The 18,277-nt window shown below is 38.7% G+C and overlaps 1 protein-coding gene and 1 long non-coding RNA gene across 10 annotated transcripts in view; one reads left to right on the top strand and one right to left on the bottom strand.

Moving 5' to 3' along the window:
- The window catches only part of SLC19A3 (solute carrier family 19 member 3), a 66,386-nt gene extending 55,245 nt beyond the window's left edge, over window positions 1-11,141 (top strand). For 8 of the 9 annotated variants that reach the window (XM_047721592.1, XM_047721603.1, XM_047721607.1 and 5 more), the window contains 2 exons: window positions 1,428-1,569; window positions 10,412-11,141. In XM_047721592.1, the coding sequence (XP_047577548.1) occupies window positions 1,428-1,569; window positions 10,412-10,588 (319 nt within the window). In that variant the 3' untranslated portion in view covers window positions 10,589-11,141. The remainder of the gene's footprint in view (window positions 1-1,427; window positions 1,570-10,411) is intronic. The other variant, XM_047721593.1, reaches the window with a different exon arrangement.
- Window positions 11,142-15,199: 4,058 nt separating this feature from the next.
- LOC125095676 (uncharacterized) lies at window positions 15,200-17,746 on the bottom strand. The gene is made up of 3 exons (XR_007125922.1): window positions 16,982-17,746; window positions 16,066-16,072; window positions 15,200-15,210 (listed from the first exon to the last, which is right to left on the bottom strand). It is a non-coding gene; the product is annotated as an uncharacterized LOC125095676 (long non-coding RNA).
- Between the last annotated feature and the right edge of the window lie 531 nt (window positions 17,747-18,277).

The raw sequence follows: 18,277 nt of genomic DNA, 5'->3' as shown, positions 1-18,277 counted from the left end.
ACCCAATAGGAGCTTTGAAAAAGGTTTTAGATACTATGATTCCTTGTCATTTCAGTTACCTGGGAAGTAATTTTTGGGTTTAGTCTGAAAAAGCTTAGCATTCAATGCCACGCTGAGCCTGAGGTCATCATTACGCCTCTATCTGAATCTACCACATATGAAAGTCTTATCCAAAACAAAGTAATCACTGATACTTTGTTTAAGCATCTGTACAGATTAAATCAAGATTCCAACCTGGAATAATCTGTATACTAAAAGGGAATCTGCCATTTGATTTAATCTAGGTTTCAAGAGCATCTACCTAGTATAGCATTTTTTTTCCCCCAAACGAAAATTTGTTAGCAGAGCAAAAAACTCCTGAAATTATAAGGCTCACCTGGACCACATGTTATATTCACTTTGTGGGATTCAGGATAATTTATGGGTTTTGTTATGTTGGTAATGTTTTGCACTGAAATAATACATTTTTATTGAATCACATAATTTTAAAATGCTTATATTTGTTTTTTAATGTGAGGATTTGGGGAGAGGATGTAAAAATTGTTTAAAATTTTCCATTTGTTTTCATATTTTTAAATAAATTCAGGTTATAAATATTTTAGCTAAATTAGATGGAAGAATTTGAATGCATATATTTCAGTCTTGCCTGACTAAATTCAAAAACCCAATCATTTATTTAAAATGAACTAACAGACTGAACCAACTGTGAGAGCAAATAATTTGTGAGTTTTCCAGAGAAAAATTCATCTATTAGACTCTGAAACTGCTAATGTAGACAGTCAATGATCCAGCAGAGAATCCAAATAAGTAAAAACTCATCGAATAGACTTGTGATTTACTCATTGATATATCAAGGTTAAAGAGTGACTGTTAAACCATATCCATGTCCAATAATGTTCAGTGTTCCTTAGTTACAGAACATTTGGAATATTTGGCTTAATTTTAGAGAAGGTTAATTAGTTTTAAATTCTTATAATATATCACATCACATGGAATGTTAAAAATATAACACCTCACTATTCCATTTACCCTTCTTTCCTTTTTCTCTGCTAGAAAAACTTTTCAGCAAGAACTTCAACAGAAGCCTGGGCTGCCTGAGGGGAGACAAATCTTGGAAACAACACAACTCCCTGCTCTGTATTCAAAAGCCTACATATGTGGGCACCTGGGTGGCTCAGTGGGTTAAGCATCTGCCTTCAGCTCGGGTCATGATCCCAGGGTCCTGGGGAGCCCCACATCAAGCCCTGAATAGAGCTTCCTAGTCAGTGAAGAGTCTGCTTTTCCTTCTTGCTCTGCCTCTTCCCACTGTCACTTGTGTGCTCTCTCTGCTTTCTCTCTCTCCCAAATGAATAAAAAAAATTTTTTTGAACAAAATAGAAGCCCACATATGTGTACTTTCAAAACTCTTTCCATTTGTACACTTTTAGATTTCAGGTTGCTGTTAATCTCAGTGTGGAACGCTATGCCCTGGTGTTCGGAATCAACACCTTCATTGCCCTGGTGATCCAGACTGTCATGACTGTAGCTGTGGTTGACAACCAGGGACTGGGGCTTCCGGTCAGCATCCAGGTAAGGGCATGCCTCTGTGCCCTCACTGACACAGAGGTATACTTTGAAAACTATACACACACATACATATGTTTATATTATTACACATAGTAATTGGACTTGCTGAGATATAATTTTCATAAAATAAATTGACATATAAAAAATTTATTTACAGTTCTATTAATTTGGGCAAACACACAGCTGTGTAGCCACCACCACATGAAAATAAAGAACCACCCTTTCAGCCAGACAATGCCTGCCCCCCTTGCTGTCAGCTGCCTCTCTCCATGCTACCTCCCCAGTCAATTGATGGGTTTTCAATCCCTATCGTTTTGTCATTTTAGGAAGTCATATAAATGGAATCATAGAGACATAGCCTTTTATTTCTGGCTTGTTTTCATTTAGCACGGTGTCTTCACTGGAATAATTTTATACTGAGAGGTATAAATACGATGTAGTTAAAATACATTCTATTTCTTAGGAAACTTTTTCATTAAACAGGTGACCTTTTCATTGAGCAGGTGAAAGAATGAAAGCATTACCTAAAATAGACCCATAAGTCATTCCAGTTTAAGAGGTTCTCATTACCCACAGCTAAATGTTTTTCTTGCCCTGGTTAAAATTCAATCTTATGAATGCTTAGTTCACAGATTTCATAAGCCTACTCAGTCTCATGGACAAAATGGTAGATCTTACATGTCTCTACACATCCCTAATGCAAATGCTTAGAATATTGAGTCATCTTCTTTAAAAACAAAAAGAGAAAAAGAAATCATTTCAGGATACACAATTGAATGAGTAGTATTTAAGAAATCTATTTTAATCTCAAACTAGTTTAACAGAAGGAAAGATAACTTCATTGAATAAATATTAAAAGTAAGATTACTATAGGCTCGTGTCTTTTTGAAGACATAAAGAGATCAGTTGTTACTTTCTAAAATAAAATTTAAATTCCTATTTTATCATCCAGCTTTCCAGCTTTTTAGAAATCATTGGGTATGTGATGTGATCAAGAGAGCACAAGCCTGAAATCAACAAAGTATGGATATAAATCTTGATGTTTACAAGTGATTTCTTTTTTTTTTTAAAGATTTTATTTATTTGACAGACAGAGATCACAAGCAGGCAGAGAGGCAGGCAGAGAGAGAGAGAGGGAAGCAGGCTCCCTGCTGAGCAGATAGCCTGATGCGGGTCTCGATCCCAGGACCCTGGGGTCATGACCTGAGCCGAAGGCAGCGGCTTTAACCCGCTGAGCCACCCAGGTGCCCCTATGAGTGATTTCTTAAGAACTTTTAATTCTATTATAAAACTAGAAAGAATAGTGTCATGATATCCCAGGCATCCATCACTCAAATTTATGGCCAATCTTATTTCATCTGTACCTGCCACACATTTCCTCATTCTTCCCCTAGAGATATAATTTTTTTAAAGATTTTATTTATTACCCGAGAGAGCATGAGAGAGCACAGAGGGAGAGGGGAAAGCAGATTCCCCACTGGGCAAGGAGCCTGATATGGGATTCGATCCCAGGACCCTGGGACCATGACCTGAGCTGAAGGCAGACACTTAACCAACAGAGCCACCTGGGTGCCCCCTGTAATTTCTTTTTTTAATGTCTGTTTTCTCTTCAGTAGAATGGAAAATATAATACCTACTTCATGAGTTCTTACACAGATTAAATGCCTGCCTATAAAATTTGCCATTCCCAGGCTACAGTGCACTCAATGCATAGATGTGTCTCTCTCCTTTCTTAATACAAAGAAACAAGAGATACTCACATGAGTCAATTCTGTTAGGATGCACTTACCTTTTCTGAGGACTTCTGCAGGAATATCCTCCAGATATCTCCTTTATTTTTCCACAAATCCATTGAGTCTTAATCTGAAATTAATGAATTCCTAGAACTGAAGGAGGCAACCCAGAACTTAAGAAGAAAATTGCCTGGCAGTCTGTCCATCCTCCTCCTTGCACTTTTTGTGTAACCTGATTTAAATGACAACTTTGTGGGAAAATCAATAAATTTTGACCTTTCGGAGGAGCTCACGTGGACATCCAAAGCCGGGGGTGAAAATTAAGTTTGGCAGAAAAAGTCACGCTTCATTTTTGTTTCCCCTGATAAGCCAAGATTTCCAAATCCTTTTATCTTCTCAACCAAGGGATCTAGATTCAGGGCACTCCTCTAAAATCTTTCTTTGTATTCCTATCTTGTCTTATCATCTCTGCCACTATCCTCAATGCTACAACAACTTTCTTTGAGATTCTTTCATGTTAGTTAGGTAAAGTAAAACTCAACTCCTAAATAAAGTACTAGTTTCCCCAGGTGCCAGAGCAGGGTAAGCACAAAATATACAGTCCAAAGGCATAAGGGAAGACAACCCCTATTTCTATCAAATATCCCCCAGACAAAAAAGTGTTACTGCAGATTTCTGGGTTTGAAAAGCAGCCCTCTTAAAATTGATTTTGGGTAGAAATCTAATGAAATACGCTTGGATTAATTTCAGAAAACCAAGAATAAAGAGCTATATTGATTAATAACTCCCAAGTCTCGATCATAAATGTCCATTTATCATTGGTTATGCACTTAATGATATCCCATGAGCTTCTTAATATAATTTCAAGTGCCATTTTAAAAGATTGGAATCTAAAAAATAGAAACTACAACCTAAGTCAGCATTTTCATAGAACTTAGAGATTCGGTGGGAAGAAATTTGCATTGAAGCATCCTGAACTAATTCCTCCACTTCCTCATTATTTCTCAGCCTGTTATCCCAACATAGGCTTTTATAGATTTCTCAATTTAAAAGGACCATAGAGATCTTTAAAAAAAGTTTCCACGTATATCTTTGAATATTACTGAAAGGCTAGGGGAAAAATGCCCATGAGAGCAGCTAAAAGAATCTTTTTACCTCATCTAGAAAAAGCTAAGAAGTAATTTAGCTAGTTATGTAAGAAGCAGTAACTTTAGAATATAGCTTTATTGAAGGCATAAGAACACTGTGGTACACTAATGATATAAAATAATTTTCAGGGGGGAATTTTGTTTTTAAAAAATAGACAAAATTCGTAGGTATAAATATGAGGGACTTTTAGACGGAGTGGGTGAACAATCACACAAATCCAAAAAGGTTAATTTTTTAAAAAATAATCCTTTTGAGGGGCACCTGAGTGGCTCAGTCAGTTAAGTGTCTGACTCTTGGTTTCAGCTCAGGTCATGATCTCATGGTCTTGAGATGGAGCCTGGCATCAGGCTCTACACTCAGCAGATAGTCTTCTGGAAATTATACCCTTCATCCTCTCCCTCTGCTCCTCCCCCTGTATGCTTGCTCTCCACCTCCCCAAATAAGTAAACAAATAAAATCTTTAAAAAAGTAATCCCGTTGTTAGGTTTCACATGAAAACACCCAATTACTCACAGGTTGGTTACCTGTTACTATATCCTTCCATTGCTCTCACTCCCCACCCGGTTCCACCCTTCAGTTTGCAGAGATGCCCTTTGGAATGGAGAACACACTGGTAATCATCATTTTTTTTAATATTTTATTTATTTGACAGAGAGAAATCACAACTAGGCAGAGAGGCAGAGAGAGAGAGGAGGAAGCAGGCTCCCTGCGGAGCAGAGAGCCCAATGCGGGGCTCGATCCCAGGACCCTGGGACCATGACCGGAGCCGAAGGCAGAGGCTTTAACCCACTGAGCCATCTAGGTGCCCCAATCATCAGTTTTTTATTGATTGAGAGAGTTGACATTCATTCAACTCCCATTCATGAATCTCATTACTTTCACCAGCCTCCTCGCTGGATGATCTTGAAGCTTAACATGAAAAGCAACACTTGATCCTGTCAGGGAGGAAAAATATTGTTTCCTCTCACCCAATTTGGTTCTCAGCTGCATCTCTGTAACAAAAACAAATTAGCAAAAGCATACAAATGTATTTGATTTAAGTTTTGTGTAACAAAGGAACCTTCGTAAGGAAGTGAAGACCCCAAGTAATAGTTGAGCCTGAATGTTTTTATGCTAGATTTGATAAAGGGTGGAAAGTTATGGGAAAAAAAAAATATGATAGGACAAAAAGGATATGAACTAAGAATAGTAAATTGGGGGAACTTCACACTGCCTGTTCATTCAGATTCCTCTCTGTGTCCTTTTATCTTTGGAGATAAGGATGTTCCTTTCCTCCGGGTGTAGACACTCAGTTCTTACGACCTGCTCCAAAGGAAGGTCGGAAAGTCCTTCCTGCACCTGCCGTGCCTCAGACTCCTTCAGTTAAAAAACATTCACTATGCCAAAGTGTCATACTTGGGAGTAACTTGTCCTGAACCCCATCACCACCAAGTTGGGGAAGCACACAAGAAAAAGAAAAGGGGAAGGCCACTGATACAAAGTGGCCCTTCGATGACATGGACACCACAGCTGCTGCTCTGCTCTATCTGCCATGTCCTCATGGAGAAATGAGAAATGATCCTCCCCAGTTCTCTTGGCAGGAAGCCACTGCACTCAGCCACTAGGGGACCAGATGTACCCCCGATTACACACTCCATTAGATTATCTAGCTAGGATAACTGGTACTTTTGGCTGCCTTAAATTAAATAAAAATTAGAATCATGAAAATGGAGTTTTAGTTTTAACCCCAAAGGGCTTAATAAGGGAAGTGGCACTCTAAACAGAAAGATTATCTCACAAAAAGTAGAACAGTGACGCTATTATTTTGAGTGCATGGAATGGGGATTCCTTTAGATTCTGGGAAGCCTCCCATATCAATTCTGAGATTTTTCTTGATGTATTTAAAGCATGGACTATTGGCTAGTCCAGATAGCTCAGATGAATGTTTTCAGGCCGCATTCATTAACTCAAAACATGTGAGATGTGTGGTCTGTTGGATTTGGGTTTCACTATTTCATAAACCATTTTTGGAATCTTAAAGAGTAACTGAAGGTAAGCCCAGATTTTCATTATCAAACAAAATAACTGCCTATACAGATTTTCAGTGAGTTTGAGCCCTGATCTTCAGACATTGTCTTGTTTTCTTACTTTTCTGTTCTAGTGGAAATGGTCTGAAGGCAAATACCTTGAGAGGAGTGGGGTTGAGGGATTGTGTTTGAAGAAGGAAAAGAAGGGTGGTGTCCACATTGTTTGAAGTTTAAAGTAAACAAGTGTTGTTGTTTCTTTAAATATTAAATTAAGAAAGACTTACTTCCATTAAGAGCTATAGAATTTAAGAAATACTAAAATAAGAAAGGCTTATTTCCATTAAGGCAACAATAACTGGATATCAGAAAAAGTCCTTTACACTACAAAACACCTAGAACTCCTGGATATAAATTTAAGATTTTTTTTTTAAATAAATGGCTGAATTGGTAAGAAATAAGAACACTCCGCAGAGGTCAAAGCAGGAACAGGAAACCAGATAGATAAGGAAGCACTGAATCTCTCATGTGCTTGAGCATCTGCTGATTCTCCCAGTGACCTGGAATTTTGGTTTTAGTGGCAACCCCAAAAGCTATATCCTCCATGAGTGGTGAAGCAGAAACAAAACATGAAATTATGGGGGAAATGCCAACATAGAAGATGAATCTGGGTGGTATCAGAGGAATTTACCCTGGAAATTTGCTTTCATAAGCCAGCACTCACATAATTCTAGGGCCCAGTTTCTACAGGCTAAACATTTTTTTTCTTTTCCTAAAGCTGAGTATTTACTTTAAAATGCCCCTGGTTGATAATGGCCCCCAGGTACCTGTATGTATCAAAACAAATGTTCTCTGGAAAGACTGTCCCTCAATACAGAAATAAAAAAAAAAAAAAAAAATTGCCACAGATAAAATGCCACCAAATATGAGATTATTTTTTAAAAAGTCCAAAATCGTGCCTGGATATAAAGTAGCATGAGCCAGCCAAGTGAAATAATAAAAAGCAGAATCAGACTGACAAAGATTTGAGACAGAAGAATTTCCAGCATTAGAATATAAAGATGTTTGACAGGCTTGTACACAAAGGAAAATAATAACATGAGAATGGAATGAGGTACTTCATGAATGCTTGTGAATATTTGGGAAAAATAGAACTCATGAGATTAGAAACTTAAATATGTTAAGAGCAAGTTAGACACATAATAGGAAAAATTACTGAATGGGGGAAAAAATCACCAAGAAATGCAGCAAAGAAAGAAGGAAATGGGAAAATTAACACATGTGGAGATGAAACTGAGAAAGTTTAACAAATATCTATCTGGAATTCCTTGAAGAGATAATAAAAGCAGTAAAGAGATGCCAAAAAAGAAATATTCACTGAGAATTTTCCAGAAGTATTCTCAGAATTAAGAAAAAAGCCCCCAAAATCTCAAAAAGAGTAAGTAAAAAGAAATTCATTTCTAAGCACACTATGGTTAAATGCAGAAAACCAAAGAAAAAGAAATCTTAAAATTAGAGAAACGGAAATCAGCTATAGGTGGTCGAGAGTGGACCTGTCAGTAGCTTACAGTAGAAGCCAGCAAAGCAATGGCTTCAAGTGTTACAGAGAATAATGGCCAGCCCAGAATCATAGACAAAGAGAAACTCTGTTATAAAAATAAGAGTAAAACAAGGACATTTTCAGACAAACGGAAATAGAATCAGTGTGTTATCACCAACAAACCTTTACAAAAACAATTTCTAAAGTAAGCATTTGAGGAAGAAGGAATATTATCCCAAAAGGAAGGTATTCCCAAAAGAAGGAATGTGAAAAAAGAACTAAACATGTGAGTAAATCTAAACAAACACTAATCATTAATACTTAGGGGCATCTGGGTGGCTCAGTCAGTTAAGCATCCAACTCTTGATTTTAGCTCAAGTCATGATCTCGGGTCCTGGGATGGCGCCCCCTGTCGCACTCTGCAGTCAGCTTGGAGTCTGCTTGAGATTCTCTCTCCCTCCCTTTCCCTCTGCCCCTCCCCATCCTCTCTAAAATAAATAAATAAATAAATAAATAAATAAAATCTTTAAAAGTAAAAAATAAAACAATAATACTTATATTTTATATCTTAAGGAGTTTTTTTAAAAGATGCCCAAAGTACTGGACAACAATAGTATCTATCAGTAGAGGATGTTCAAAACTCAGGATTTTTGTGCTTTTCTGGAGGAGGGAGGAATTATTGATTAGAAACTGCTAGGACGACACACTAAGCAGAGAACGGGTTGGGAGTCCATCTGGGAGGGAGGCGGATTTCATCACCAGCATTGTTTAAATTGCTGCAGCATGACGATAATGAGATGCAACAGACTTTTAATCAGTTTTATTATAGTTTTAAAATTCTCTGCACAGAGTTCTCCCCACTTACTGCCCATACCCAAGGCAGACAACTCCCACCACCATCACCTTTATACATTACTGATTTGTTTATTAAGAGTCAATATTTCAAGTGTAACCATGAAAAAAAATTAGAATATGCAATTTTTATACAGAAGAGAGGAATTAAATAGAATGTGGAAAAAGAGTCACATGAAAGAGCTCAAGAAAGGAGGGGAAAATTAAGGAGCATAAAAATCGGAAAAATATGGTGGCAAAAAACACAAATATGCTAGTTGCCACTAAAATAACAAATTAATTCATAGATTGGACAGCCAATTTACAGAAAATAGGGGAAGCAAAAGAACTCATTACATGACACCCAGAATTATCACCAAAAAACCCCAACATCTGGGAAATTAGTTTTTCAACAAATAAAATTTTAAAAAAAGATCAATAGTGTCTTAAGAAATTCAGTAATCAATCACAATGTGTGGATCTTATTTGAATACTGATTCATACCCAGAAACTAAAAATATTATGAGACAAGCAGGGAAACTTGAATACTGACTAGAAGACATTAAACAATTGCTAATATTTTAGGTGTATTAACGATTCATGGTGACGCTCTTGTGTGTCCCTCTTTTTAAAGATACAAGCTGAAATATTTATTACATTATATGATACTGGATTCAAATTAATCTGCGAGGGGAAAGGGGAAGTGATTGGGGAATTGTAGAAACAAGAGTGACTATGAGCTGGTGATTGATGAAAACAGGTCATGGATTCATGGGCATTTGGATACTGTCCACTTTTGTGAATGTTTATAATTTTCCAAAAATAAAAATCAAGCAATTCAAAGCTGAACAACCCAGGAAAAAAAATAAAAATGTATTTTCAGGTTAGATTCTTAAAGGTTTACAACTATAGTCTATTTACAGAAGACACATTTAATATTACAAAGACATGTGAAGTTTGGGGGGGAGGGAGGAAGGAAAACTCATACCATGCAAACAAAAATTTTAAAAGCAAATACAGTCAAATTTTTTAAAAGATAAAACATAATTAAGATCTCTTGATCTGTATATCTAAGAAGAATCATTAAAAATGATTAAACATTTCATCAATTCATTAGAAACATATACAAGTTCTAAACTTCTGTACATCTATTAGTATCATTTCAATATTTTGAATAGATATGCTGTCTTCTTTCTTTTTATTTTTATTTTTTTGGATAGAATACTGTCAAGCATGTTATATTCTAAGAAAAAAATAAACTCCCAATTTCATACACTAAATGTGAATATGAAAAAAGAAGGCAAGCAAGAAGGAAGACTATATAGATGGAGAGTTTCAGAAGCACAGACAGTTAACATTGATTGAATTCTACTACATGGGTATTTTTCTATATATCTTATATGTAATAACTCATTTAATCCTCACAACAAATGTGTAAATATTGTTATTATTCTAATTTCACAGTTGAGAAAATGGAGAAAATCCATGACCTATTTAAGATCTCCCAGCTAGTAATAAAGCATCACTATTTACCTTCAGTGTTGAATACCCATTTTAATGTCATTCATTAATTTATTTTTCTTTTGTAGTTTTTAATTTATGGGAGTTATTTTTCTATTATTGCTGGAATTTTCCTGATGAGAAGCATTTACATAATCTGTTCAGTCAAATGTGGAAAGGAAAAATGTAGGTCTACTGCTACTGGTCAGAATCCAAGTGAACCGGAGAACTCCATGTCTGGTATGAACACAGTAACACAGTTTTAGCCTGGTCCCTCCTAACATGGACTCAAAGGGAGGACAACTCTGAAAATATATGGTGCTATACTACGTGACATTTTAATTTTTTGTCCTAGATTAAGAAACCATAAAAGACAGGATTATCATCAACCTTATCAACACCACATCAAAATCTCTGCTATGGGCTGGTGAACTGGATACAACCAAAAACTGTAGTCAGCCAAGTTGAAACCAGCCATCTTTATGGACTTGATGAGCAACTAGGACCCTAAATACAGTTTTAATACTTTCGAATCCACCCCAAAAGAACATGGAAATCAGACAAATGGGACCATGCAAGAACAGAAACATGAAATATCACAGAGTGAATGATGTATACTGGCTTTTTGTGCCCAACTTCATAAAAGTGTGATTTGTTTTGGTTTGAATAGTAGATTAAAAAGTTTCTCATGCAGGCCTGATGCATAGTAAATGATCTACATGTGATAACCATTATGATTATACTCATACTATATACTATGAAAAAAGTTAGAATGAGGAAAATCATTTAATTCCTATAAAATTAGGCCAAAAAATAAGGAAAAAAAATTTTAAAGATTTTATTTATTTGACAGAGATCACAAGTAGGCAGAGAGGCAGGCAGAGAGAGAGGAAGGGAAGCAGGCTCCCTGCTGAGCAGGGAGCCCGACTCGGGGCTCGATCCCAGGACTCTGGAATCATGACCCGAGCCAAAGGCAGAGGCTTTAACTCACTGAGCCACCCAGGCGCCTCAAGGAAAAAAGTTTTTATTAAACTTTACAATGACCTTACATGAAAAGATTGAATATTGTAATGATTTCAATTCTTTTCAAACTAATGGATAAGTTTGTTGTAATTTGTGACAGTCAGTCTTTTGTGTCATCCTGACTAGGTTCTCAAGTTCCTTATTTACTCAAACAAGTACTAATCGAAGTGTTGCTGTGATATATTTTGTAGATGTGATCAAAGTTCATAATCCGTTGACTTTAAGTAAGTAGATAACCTGGATGGGCCCAATTCCATCAGTTGAAAGGCCTTAAGAGCAGAACTGAGCCTTCCCAGAGGAAGGAGAAGTTCCATCTGAGGACATGCCTGAGAATTCTAGCCTACCTGTCCTGATGACCTGCCCTGTGAATTTTGGACTTGGCCTCCCCAGCTCCCCCAATCAAGTAAGCCAACTCCTTTAAATAAATTTTTCAATATATATCTCCACTGGTTGTTTCTCAGGCTAAATTCTGATTGATACAGATTTTGGTACCAGGAGTGGTTGTAGAGGACAGATTTTTAAGAAAGACTTTTCTGTACAGCTTCTGGGTTTTCTGGAACTTGTTTTCTGATCTAGTTAGATTTAAAGCCACTATGAATCTGTTTCTGGTCATAAAACAGGCACTAGTAGTCATGGCATGATGTGATTTTAGACACATAAGTGTCACCATTGGATACTCCTAATCAAATACTATATTAGTTTCCTAATGTTCTTATAACAAATGACCACAAATTGAGTCACTTTAAACAACATAAACTTCTTTTCTCACAGTTCTGGAGGCTAGAAGTCTGAAATCAAGGTGTTGGTGGGCCCATACTTTCTCTCTGAAAATATCTAGGAAAGGATCCTTCCTTGACGCTTCCTAGCTTTGAGCAGTTGCTGGCAATTCTTAACATCCCTTGGCTTGTAGACACATCACTCCAATCTGTTCCTCTGTTATCACATGATGTTTTCCCTGTGCGTCCTTGTCTCTATGTCCAAAGTCTCCTCTTAGTATAAGGAGGCCAACCATATTGGATTTAGGTCAACCCTAATTAAGTCACATTTATAGGTTCCAGATGAACATAAATTTGGGGGTGGGGAGGTCAACATTCAGCAGTACCTATAGAAGGTGAGATTCTGAATTGTCTTGTATTTGTCAACTTAGACTATTTTAGTTAAACTAAAGAGAAAAATGGAATTGGTTGGTTACTCCTGGCAGCACTGGAGAAAATAAGGGAGGAAAAAAGGATAGGATCAGGGCTTCAAATTCCCAGCTTGAGTGCTTGTATTAATGACCTGAAAGCTCTAATATATTCCCTGAATAAACCATTGTCTCCTGCAACCACAGAGTGGAGATTTCTGATAATCAAACCAAGAGTCTCATTCTGAAATTGGCTGCTTTACAGTGAAAATTGAATTCCTGACCTTGCAGGGTGTCTTCTGATAAAGTGAGGACATTCACTGGGAATGAATGGAATCCTGAAAACTGGAATGGGGACACATGGTCAGATCTCAATAAAGCTGGGGATATCTAAGCCCTAGATCAGCCAAGTCTTTGCCATTAGAAGCTGTCCTTCCACCCCTGCCTAATGAGGTAGTCCTGTAATGGCATCCACTGAGGTAGCAAGACATTGTTGAGTCTCCTCAGACCCACCTCCACAGCACCCCTCTTTGTCTCTAAACCCATAAATAGTCTCAAGTATCGGCAGGCCCAAAAAAAAAAAAAAAGTGTGGAGATGCATTATGCTCCAAAAGAGCTACATGATTCTCCCAGTTTTTATAAACAGAAATCTAGATAATATGTATGGGAATGGATCTTAAGGATGTGGGATCATGGTAGAAGGAACATAAAGTTGGATCAAGCAGAATTTGTTGATATGGGCTGCCAGTTTGGTTGGTTAGCTGAAACATGAAGTCACAGGTGGAACACACTAAATCAGCTGAAATGCCAGAACTGCCTTGGTATGCTCTAGAAGAAGGTGTTCGAAAGCTTGCTGAAATTATGATGTTAGAGTGGATTTATCATGTGGATTTGTTCACCCAACTTGGGAGGATCCAGAAGACACACCTTCTATCATAACTGTGCGAATACATTCAAGAGAATAGCCCAGCATGCTAGAAGAACTTGCTTTGCTCTATAGATCAATAATTTAAGTGGGAACTGTTATCAATGAACTGGAATACTTATATACAATGGAGATCAAAGGATCCTAGGGACACAGGGGCTACATGGGGACACTTAGTTGCTGAAGACAAGATGGGTGTGGTTATCATAAAGGACAATGGAGCCAAAGCAGTGGTCAGAATAGTCTAACTCACAGAGAATTGTGGTGTTGGCTCATTGATAATCCATAGAAAAGAAAAAGATGAACTGTTTGCTGAATTCTTACTTGAACTTTGAGCCAGAGGACTCTAATTAATTTTAAGAAATTCAATATTCAGTAGCAGTCATAATGGAAAATGCTACCACTGCTTCATGATAATTTGGATCCCAATATTTTTAGTAGAGTAAAAGTTGCCTGAAATTTAATCCATCCAAATGTATCTGGAATATAAGTCCAACATGAATAAGTTTGATGGTAGTAGAAAGATATCCTTGGGCATAAGAAGTAGCCCTACTGGGAAAGTCTTCAAAACCTTTTTCCCAGATTAGATTTCATGTCAAGACAGGCTACTTCAGTTTCTATTCTGGGACTCTGTTTCTCTCTGTTGTGTGCTAAGCGAACACCTGATATCCATCTTGAAATTCACAAATTCTCTCTTTGATAGTGTCTTATTTTGTTGCTTGAGTTTTTATTTCAACTCATTTTTTTTGTTCCCAGGATTTTGATAGCAACCCATTCTTATTTTGTTTTTACCTGTATTTTCACAATAAATATTCATTTTTAAATGAAAGTCATTCTTTTATTTATTGTTTTAAGGATCCAAAAAATATTGTTTAAAAGACATTGTTAGTTCTATAAAGTCAGTTTCATCCAAAATTAATTCATGTTCCAAGTTTGCTGCCCTTTCCTTTTTTTTTTTTTTTTTTAAAGGTTTTATTTACTTATCTGAGACAGAGATCACAGGTAGGCAGAGAGGCAAGCAGAGAGAGAGGAGGAAGCAGGCTCCCTGCTGAGCCGAGAGCCCAATGCAGGGCTCGATCCCAAGACCCTGGGATCACGACCTGAGCCGAAGGCAGAGGCTTTAACCCACTGAGCCACCCAGGCGCCCTTGCTGCCCTTTCCTAACATTTGATGTTTTCAAATGTGTTAGTTATTTAGTATCCTATAACAAATTACCCCAACACTTGTGGCTTAAAACACCACACATTTATTATCTCATAGTTTCTGGGTCAGAAATCTGGGTACAGCTTAGCTGAGTCTTCTACTTCAAAGTCTTCCATAGGCTAAGTGTTGACTGGACTGTGGTCATCTCAAGGAGGCAGGGCATTGAATGGGGCATGATGCATTTCAAAGTCCATGTAATTGTTGGCAGGATTCAGTTCCTCGTGGCCACTGAGCAGAAGGCTTCAATTTCTTGCTAGCTGTTGACTGGAGACTGTGCTCAGTTCCTGGTCATGTGGGCCTCTCCAATATGTCAGCTTGCTTCATCAAAGTGTGCAAGCCAAGAAATCAAGGATCGGCTTAAAGAGGGAAGTCACAGATTTTTGTAACCTAATCAAGAATGTGGCGTCCTGTCACTTTTGTGGTATTCTCTTCATTAGTCCCTAAATCCAGCACGTACTCCAGGGACGATGATTGATTTCACAAGGGTATGAACACCAGGACACAGGGATCACAGGGAACCATGTTAGAGCTTCCTACTACAAAGAGTTTTTGAAACTTTGCCAACTTCCTTTAAGTGAGAAGTGCTTTGTTTCTACTTTCACTTCTCTCACTCTCTCTTCTTACCTCAACCCTCACCTTGGCTTTTACCTGTCTAGAAGTTTTGCTGTTATATTCTCCTGCCCTACATCCAAGCCTCACCCCATAGTGTAATGGGATATCGTAGATTATTCTCAAGCCTCTGGATGATTTAAGTCAATTTGTGATCTTGGGACTATATCCATATGTCTCTGGTGGACACCAGTTTATAGGCCAGAAACCTAGGCAGCAAAGAGTCATAGGATTTTTTCAAGACAGAAGGGGACCCATCCTCACACTATATCTCAAGTGAGCCTAGCTATATCATCCCCTCTCTGTGTGGAATATCTGATCTCTGTGCTCATATTCCCACTCTCCACATGTCTGTAGCCCACTTCCAGACCCAGATCCCAGCAAGGACATGGCTGCAGCCTGGCATTCTGCATTTCTGTTCTGTGTTTGGTCCACAGAGATACAGATCTTGTTTTTGAGCCCAGAGATGTGGTTAATTTATTTCATTTGAACATGTTATCCAGCAGAGCTTCCTCCCTTTTTTGGACAAATGCATCAATGTGTGAAAATACTGAACCATCGTGATCCAAAATCTCCTTGGCCTACAGTCTCTACTGCTAATAAAATAGCAGAATCTCAACAGCTGAAAAAAAATCTGTAGAAAATAATTAGAGGAAAGAAAAGGACAAGGAAGGGGGAGGAGAGAAAAGAAAGGAACTGGAAAAGAAAGAGAAAGGAAGGAAAAGAAAAGAGGTTATCTTCTTGTGGACAAAATTGAAGCAGTGGAAGAAAGGATGTCCCCCCTCAAAAAAGCATTGGAAACCCGCTTTCCCCAGGGGTTCTTTTCATGTATTACTTTTGCTGAAGGTAATTGAGAAGACAGAGGCACTGGAAGAATTTATGGCAACTGAATGCATTTTAAAAATTTAGAAAAGTTTCAGCGTCTCTGTTATCATCAAATGTTACTACCTACTGAAATAATTGAAAGAAGAAAACTGCATACACCAAAAAAACAGAAAGAGGAGAAGGAAAAGATTTAATATGTCCACAAAAGAAACCCCATGGAAAGCCCAAAAGGTCTCAGGCCCACTATTAAATTCTGTATTTGGGTCCTGATGGGAATGCCCATGTAGTGTTTAATGCCTGCTGAAGGGCCACATCCTTATATTAGTACATGAGGACTGTGTCTCTCAGGGGGAGTTGGCCACACTGAGCTGGTAAGGGAGGGAGGAGGCTGGCAGGAAAGTGAAGTTTCACTGAGAGGAGAGGGTGGTCCCAAGGACTGGCTGGGGCTTGAACCTGTTACAGCTGCAAGGGTTTTTAAAAACTTGGTGCAAAGGTAAATTCTCAAGTTTCAGAACAACCAGGATTCCATGCACCTCAAACACAACAAAGGACAAAAAGAAACACTTTTTATGGACTTCTCGTGTTTATTTTCTTAGGGAAATTTAGAGAGTATATGTAATGGCCTAGGAAGGAGAAAAGGTAAGGTGGGGGAGGACTATGCATGATGACAGAAAAAAGTGGTCAAAGACAAACCTGCAAGGCACTAGAATTCCATCAAACCAATGTATTCGGATCATGATTTCATTAGTAATTTGCATAATTACTCTGGTGCTCCACTGCATCAGTATTTCTTCCATTAGATGATTTCTCTGAGTTCAGGGACTCTTCTGATGGAAGGACTTAAGGCACCAAAGACAGGAAGAGGGTATTTTCAGGACCATCAGGTGGCAGAAGAGCAACAGGAAGGCGGAAGTCTTACCAAGTGAATGGGTACTGGTGGCACCTATGCACCAGCCAACTAGCAGCAGCATTGCTTCTTGCAACAGCACTTCTGCTGGCAACAGCACTTCTGCTGGCAACAGCCCTTCCCACCGCCGCAGCCACATGAGCCACAGCCACACGAGCCACAGCCACAGGAACTGCAGCCACAGGAGCGGCGGCAGCAGCAGACCACGGGGACAGTGCAGCAGCATCCGCAGCAGCCGGTGCAGCAGGGACAGCAGTTGACCCGGTAGCATCTGCAGGTGGTACAGCTTCCACCACAGCCACCACCACAGCCACCACAGCCACCGCAGCCACCACCACAGCCACCACAGCCGCCACCACAGCCACCGCAGCCGCCACCACAGCCACCGCAGCCACCACAACTTCCACAGCCACAGCACCCCATCGTGTCAGGAGAGTAAGGACTCAGGAGAGGTGAGGAGGGAGACTCAGGAGGTGAGGGAGGTCTGATGCCGCCTTCTGCTGGGGGAGCCCCTTATGTACCATCTTGAGGAGGAAGATGATGGAGTGAGTGACCCAGGACACATGACCCAGCACTTCCTCACTGCTGCCAAAGCAGTTTCCACAAGAAGCTCATCCAGGGCTATTCCTTGTTTACGTTCTTATGGGTGATATTTGACCCAGTACATTTTCTTATTTTAGCTTTTCTTCTTAAAGTCATTTTAGAGGCAAAGAGACGCTAACCTTCTGGAGTTGTCTTCATTTCCAGAGAAAAAAAGATGAACCGTTGAGATTTTTTTTTAATTTTTTTAAAGATTTTATTTGAGAAAGTGAGAGAGAGCATGAGAGGGGGAAAGGTCAGAGGGAGAAGTAGACTCCCCATGGAGCTGGGAGCCCGATGCGGGACTTGATTCCAGGACTCTGGGATCATGACCTGAACTGAAGGCAGATACTTAACAAACTGAGCCACCCAGGCGCCCGAAGCTTTGAGATTTAGAACAATGAAATCGCTTAATTATTGCTCGCTCCTTTTCTGCCTCTCCTCAATGGGTTTCTCTCCATATCATCAGCAGAAACCACCCCCCGCTCTAATAGAAACTTCAGAGAGGTAGAGTCCATATGAATAACCAAATTGAACAAGCCACTTCTTTCCAATGGTTTTCACATCTATCACTCTCATGAATCTTACACCTCGTTAAATGGGCCATATTAGTTCTTGTGACGTTACATGTTCACAGCTGTATTTCCAAAGAGATGTGGACTGTTTTTAAACTAAATGACCTTCTTTTCTTCCTCAACCTTGTAAGCTGTCTATTGAAAATCTTGACCTGATGTTCCTGTCTCTCCTGCTACACTCTCTCC

This window comes from Lutra lutra, chromosome 3 (genome assembly GCF_902655055.1).
Source record: "Lutra lutra chromosome 3, mLutLut1.2, whole genome shotgun sequence".
Classification (NCBI taxonomy): Eukaryota; Metazoa; Chordata; class Mammalia; order Carnivora; family Mustelidae; genus Lutra; species Lutra lutra.
The sequence above is the reverse complement of the archived record's forward strand: the minus strand, read 5'-3'. Positions and strand labels throughout refer to the sequence as shown.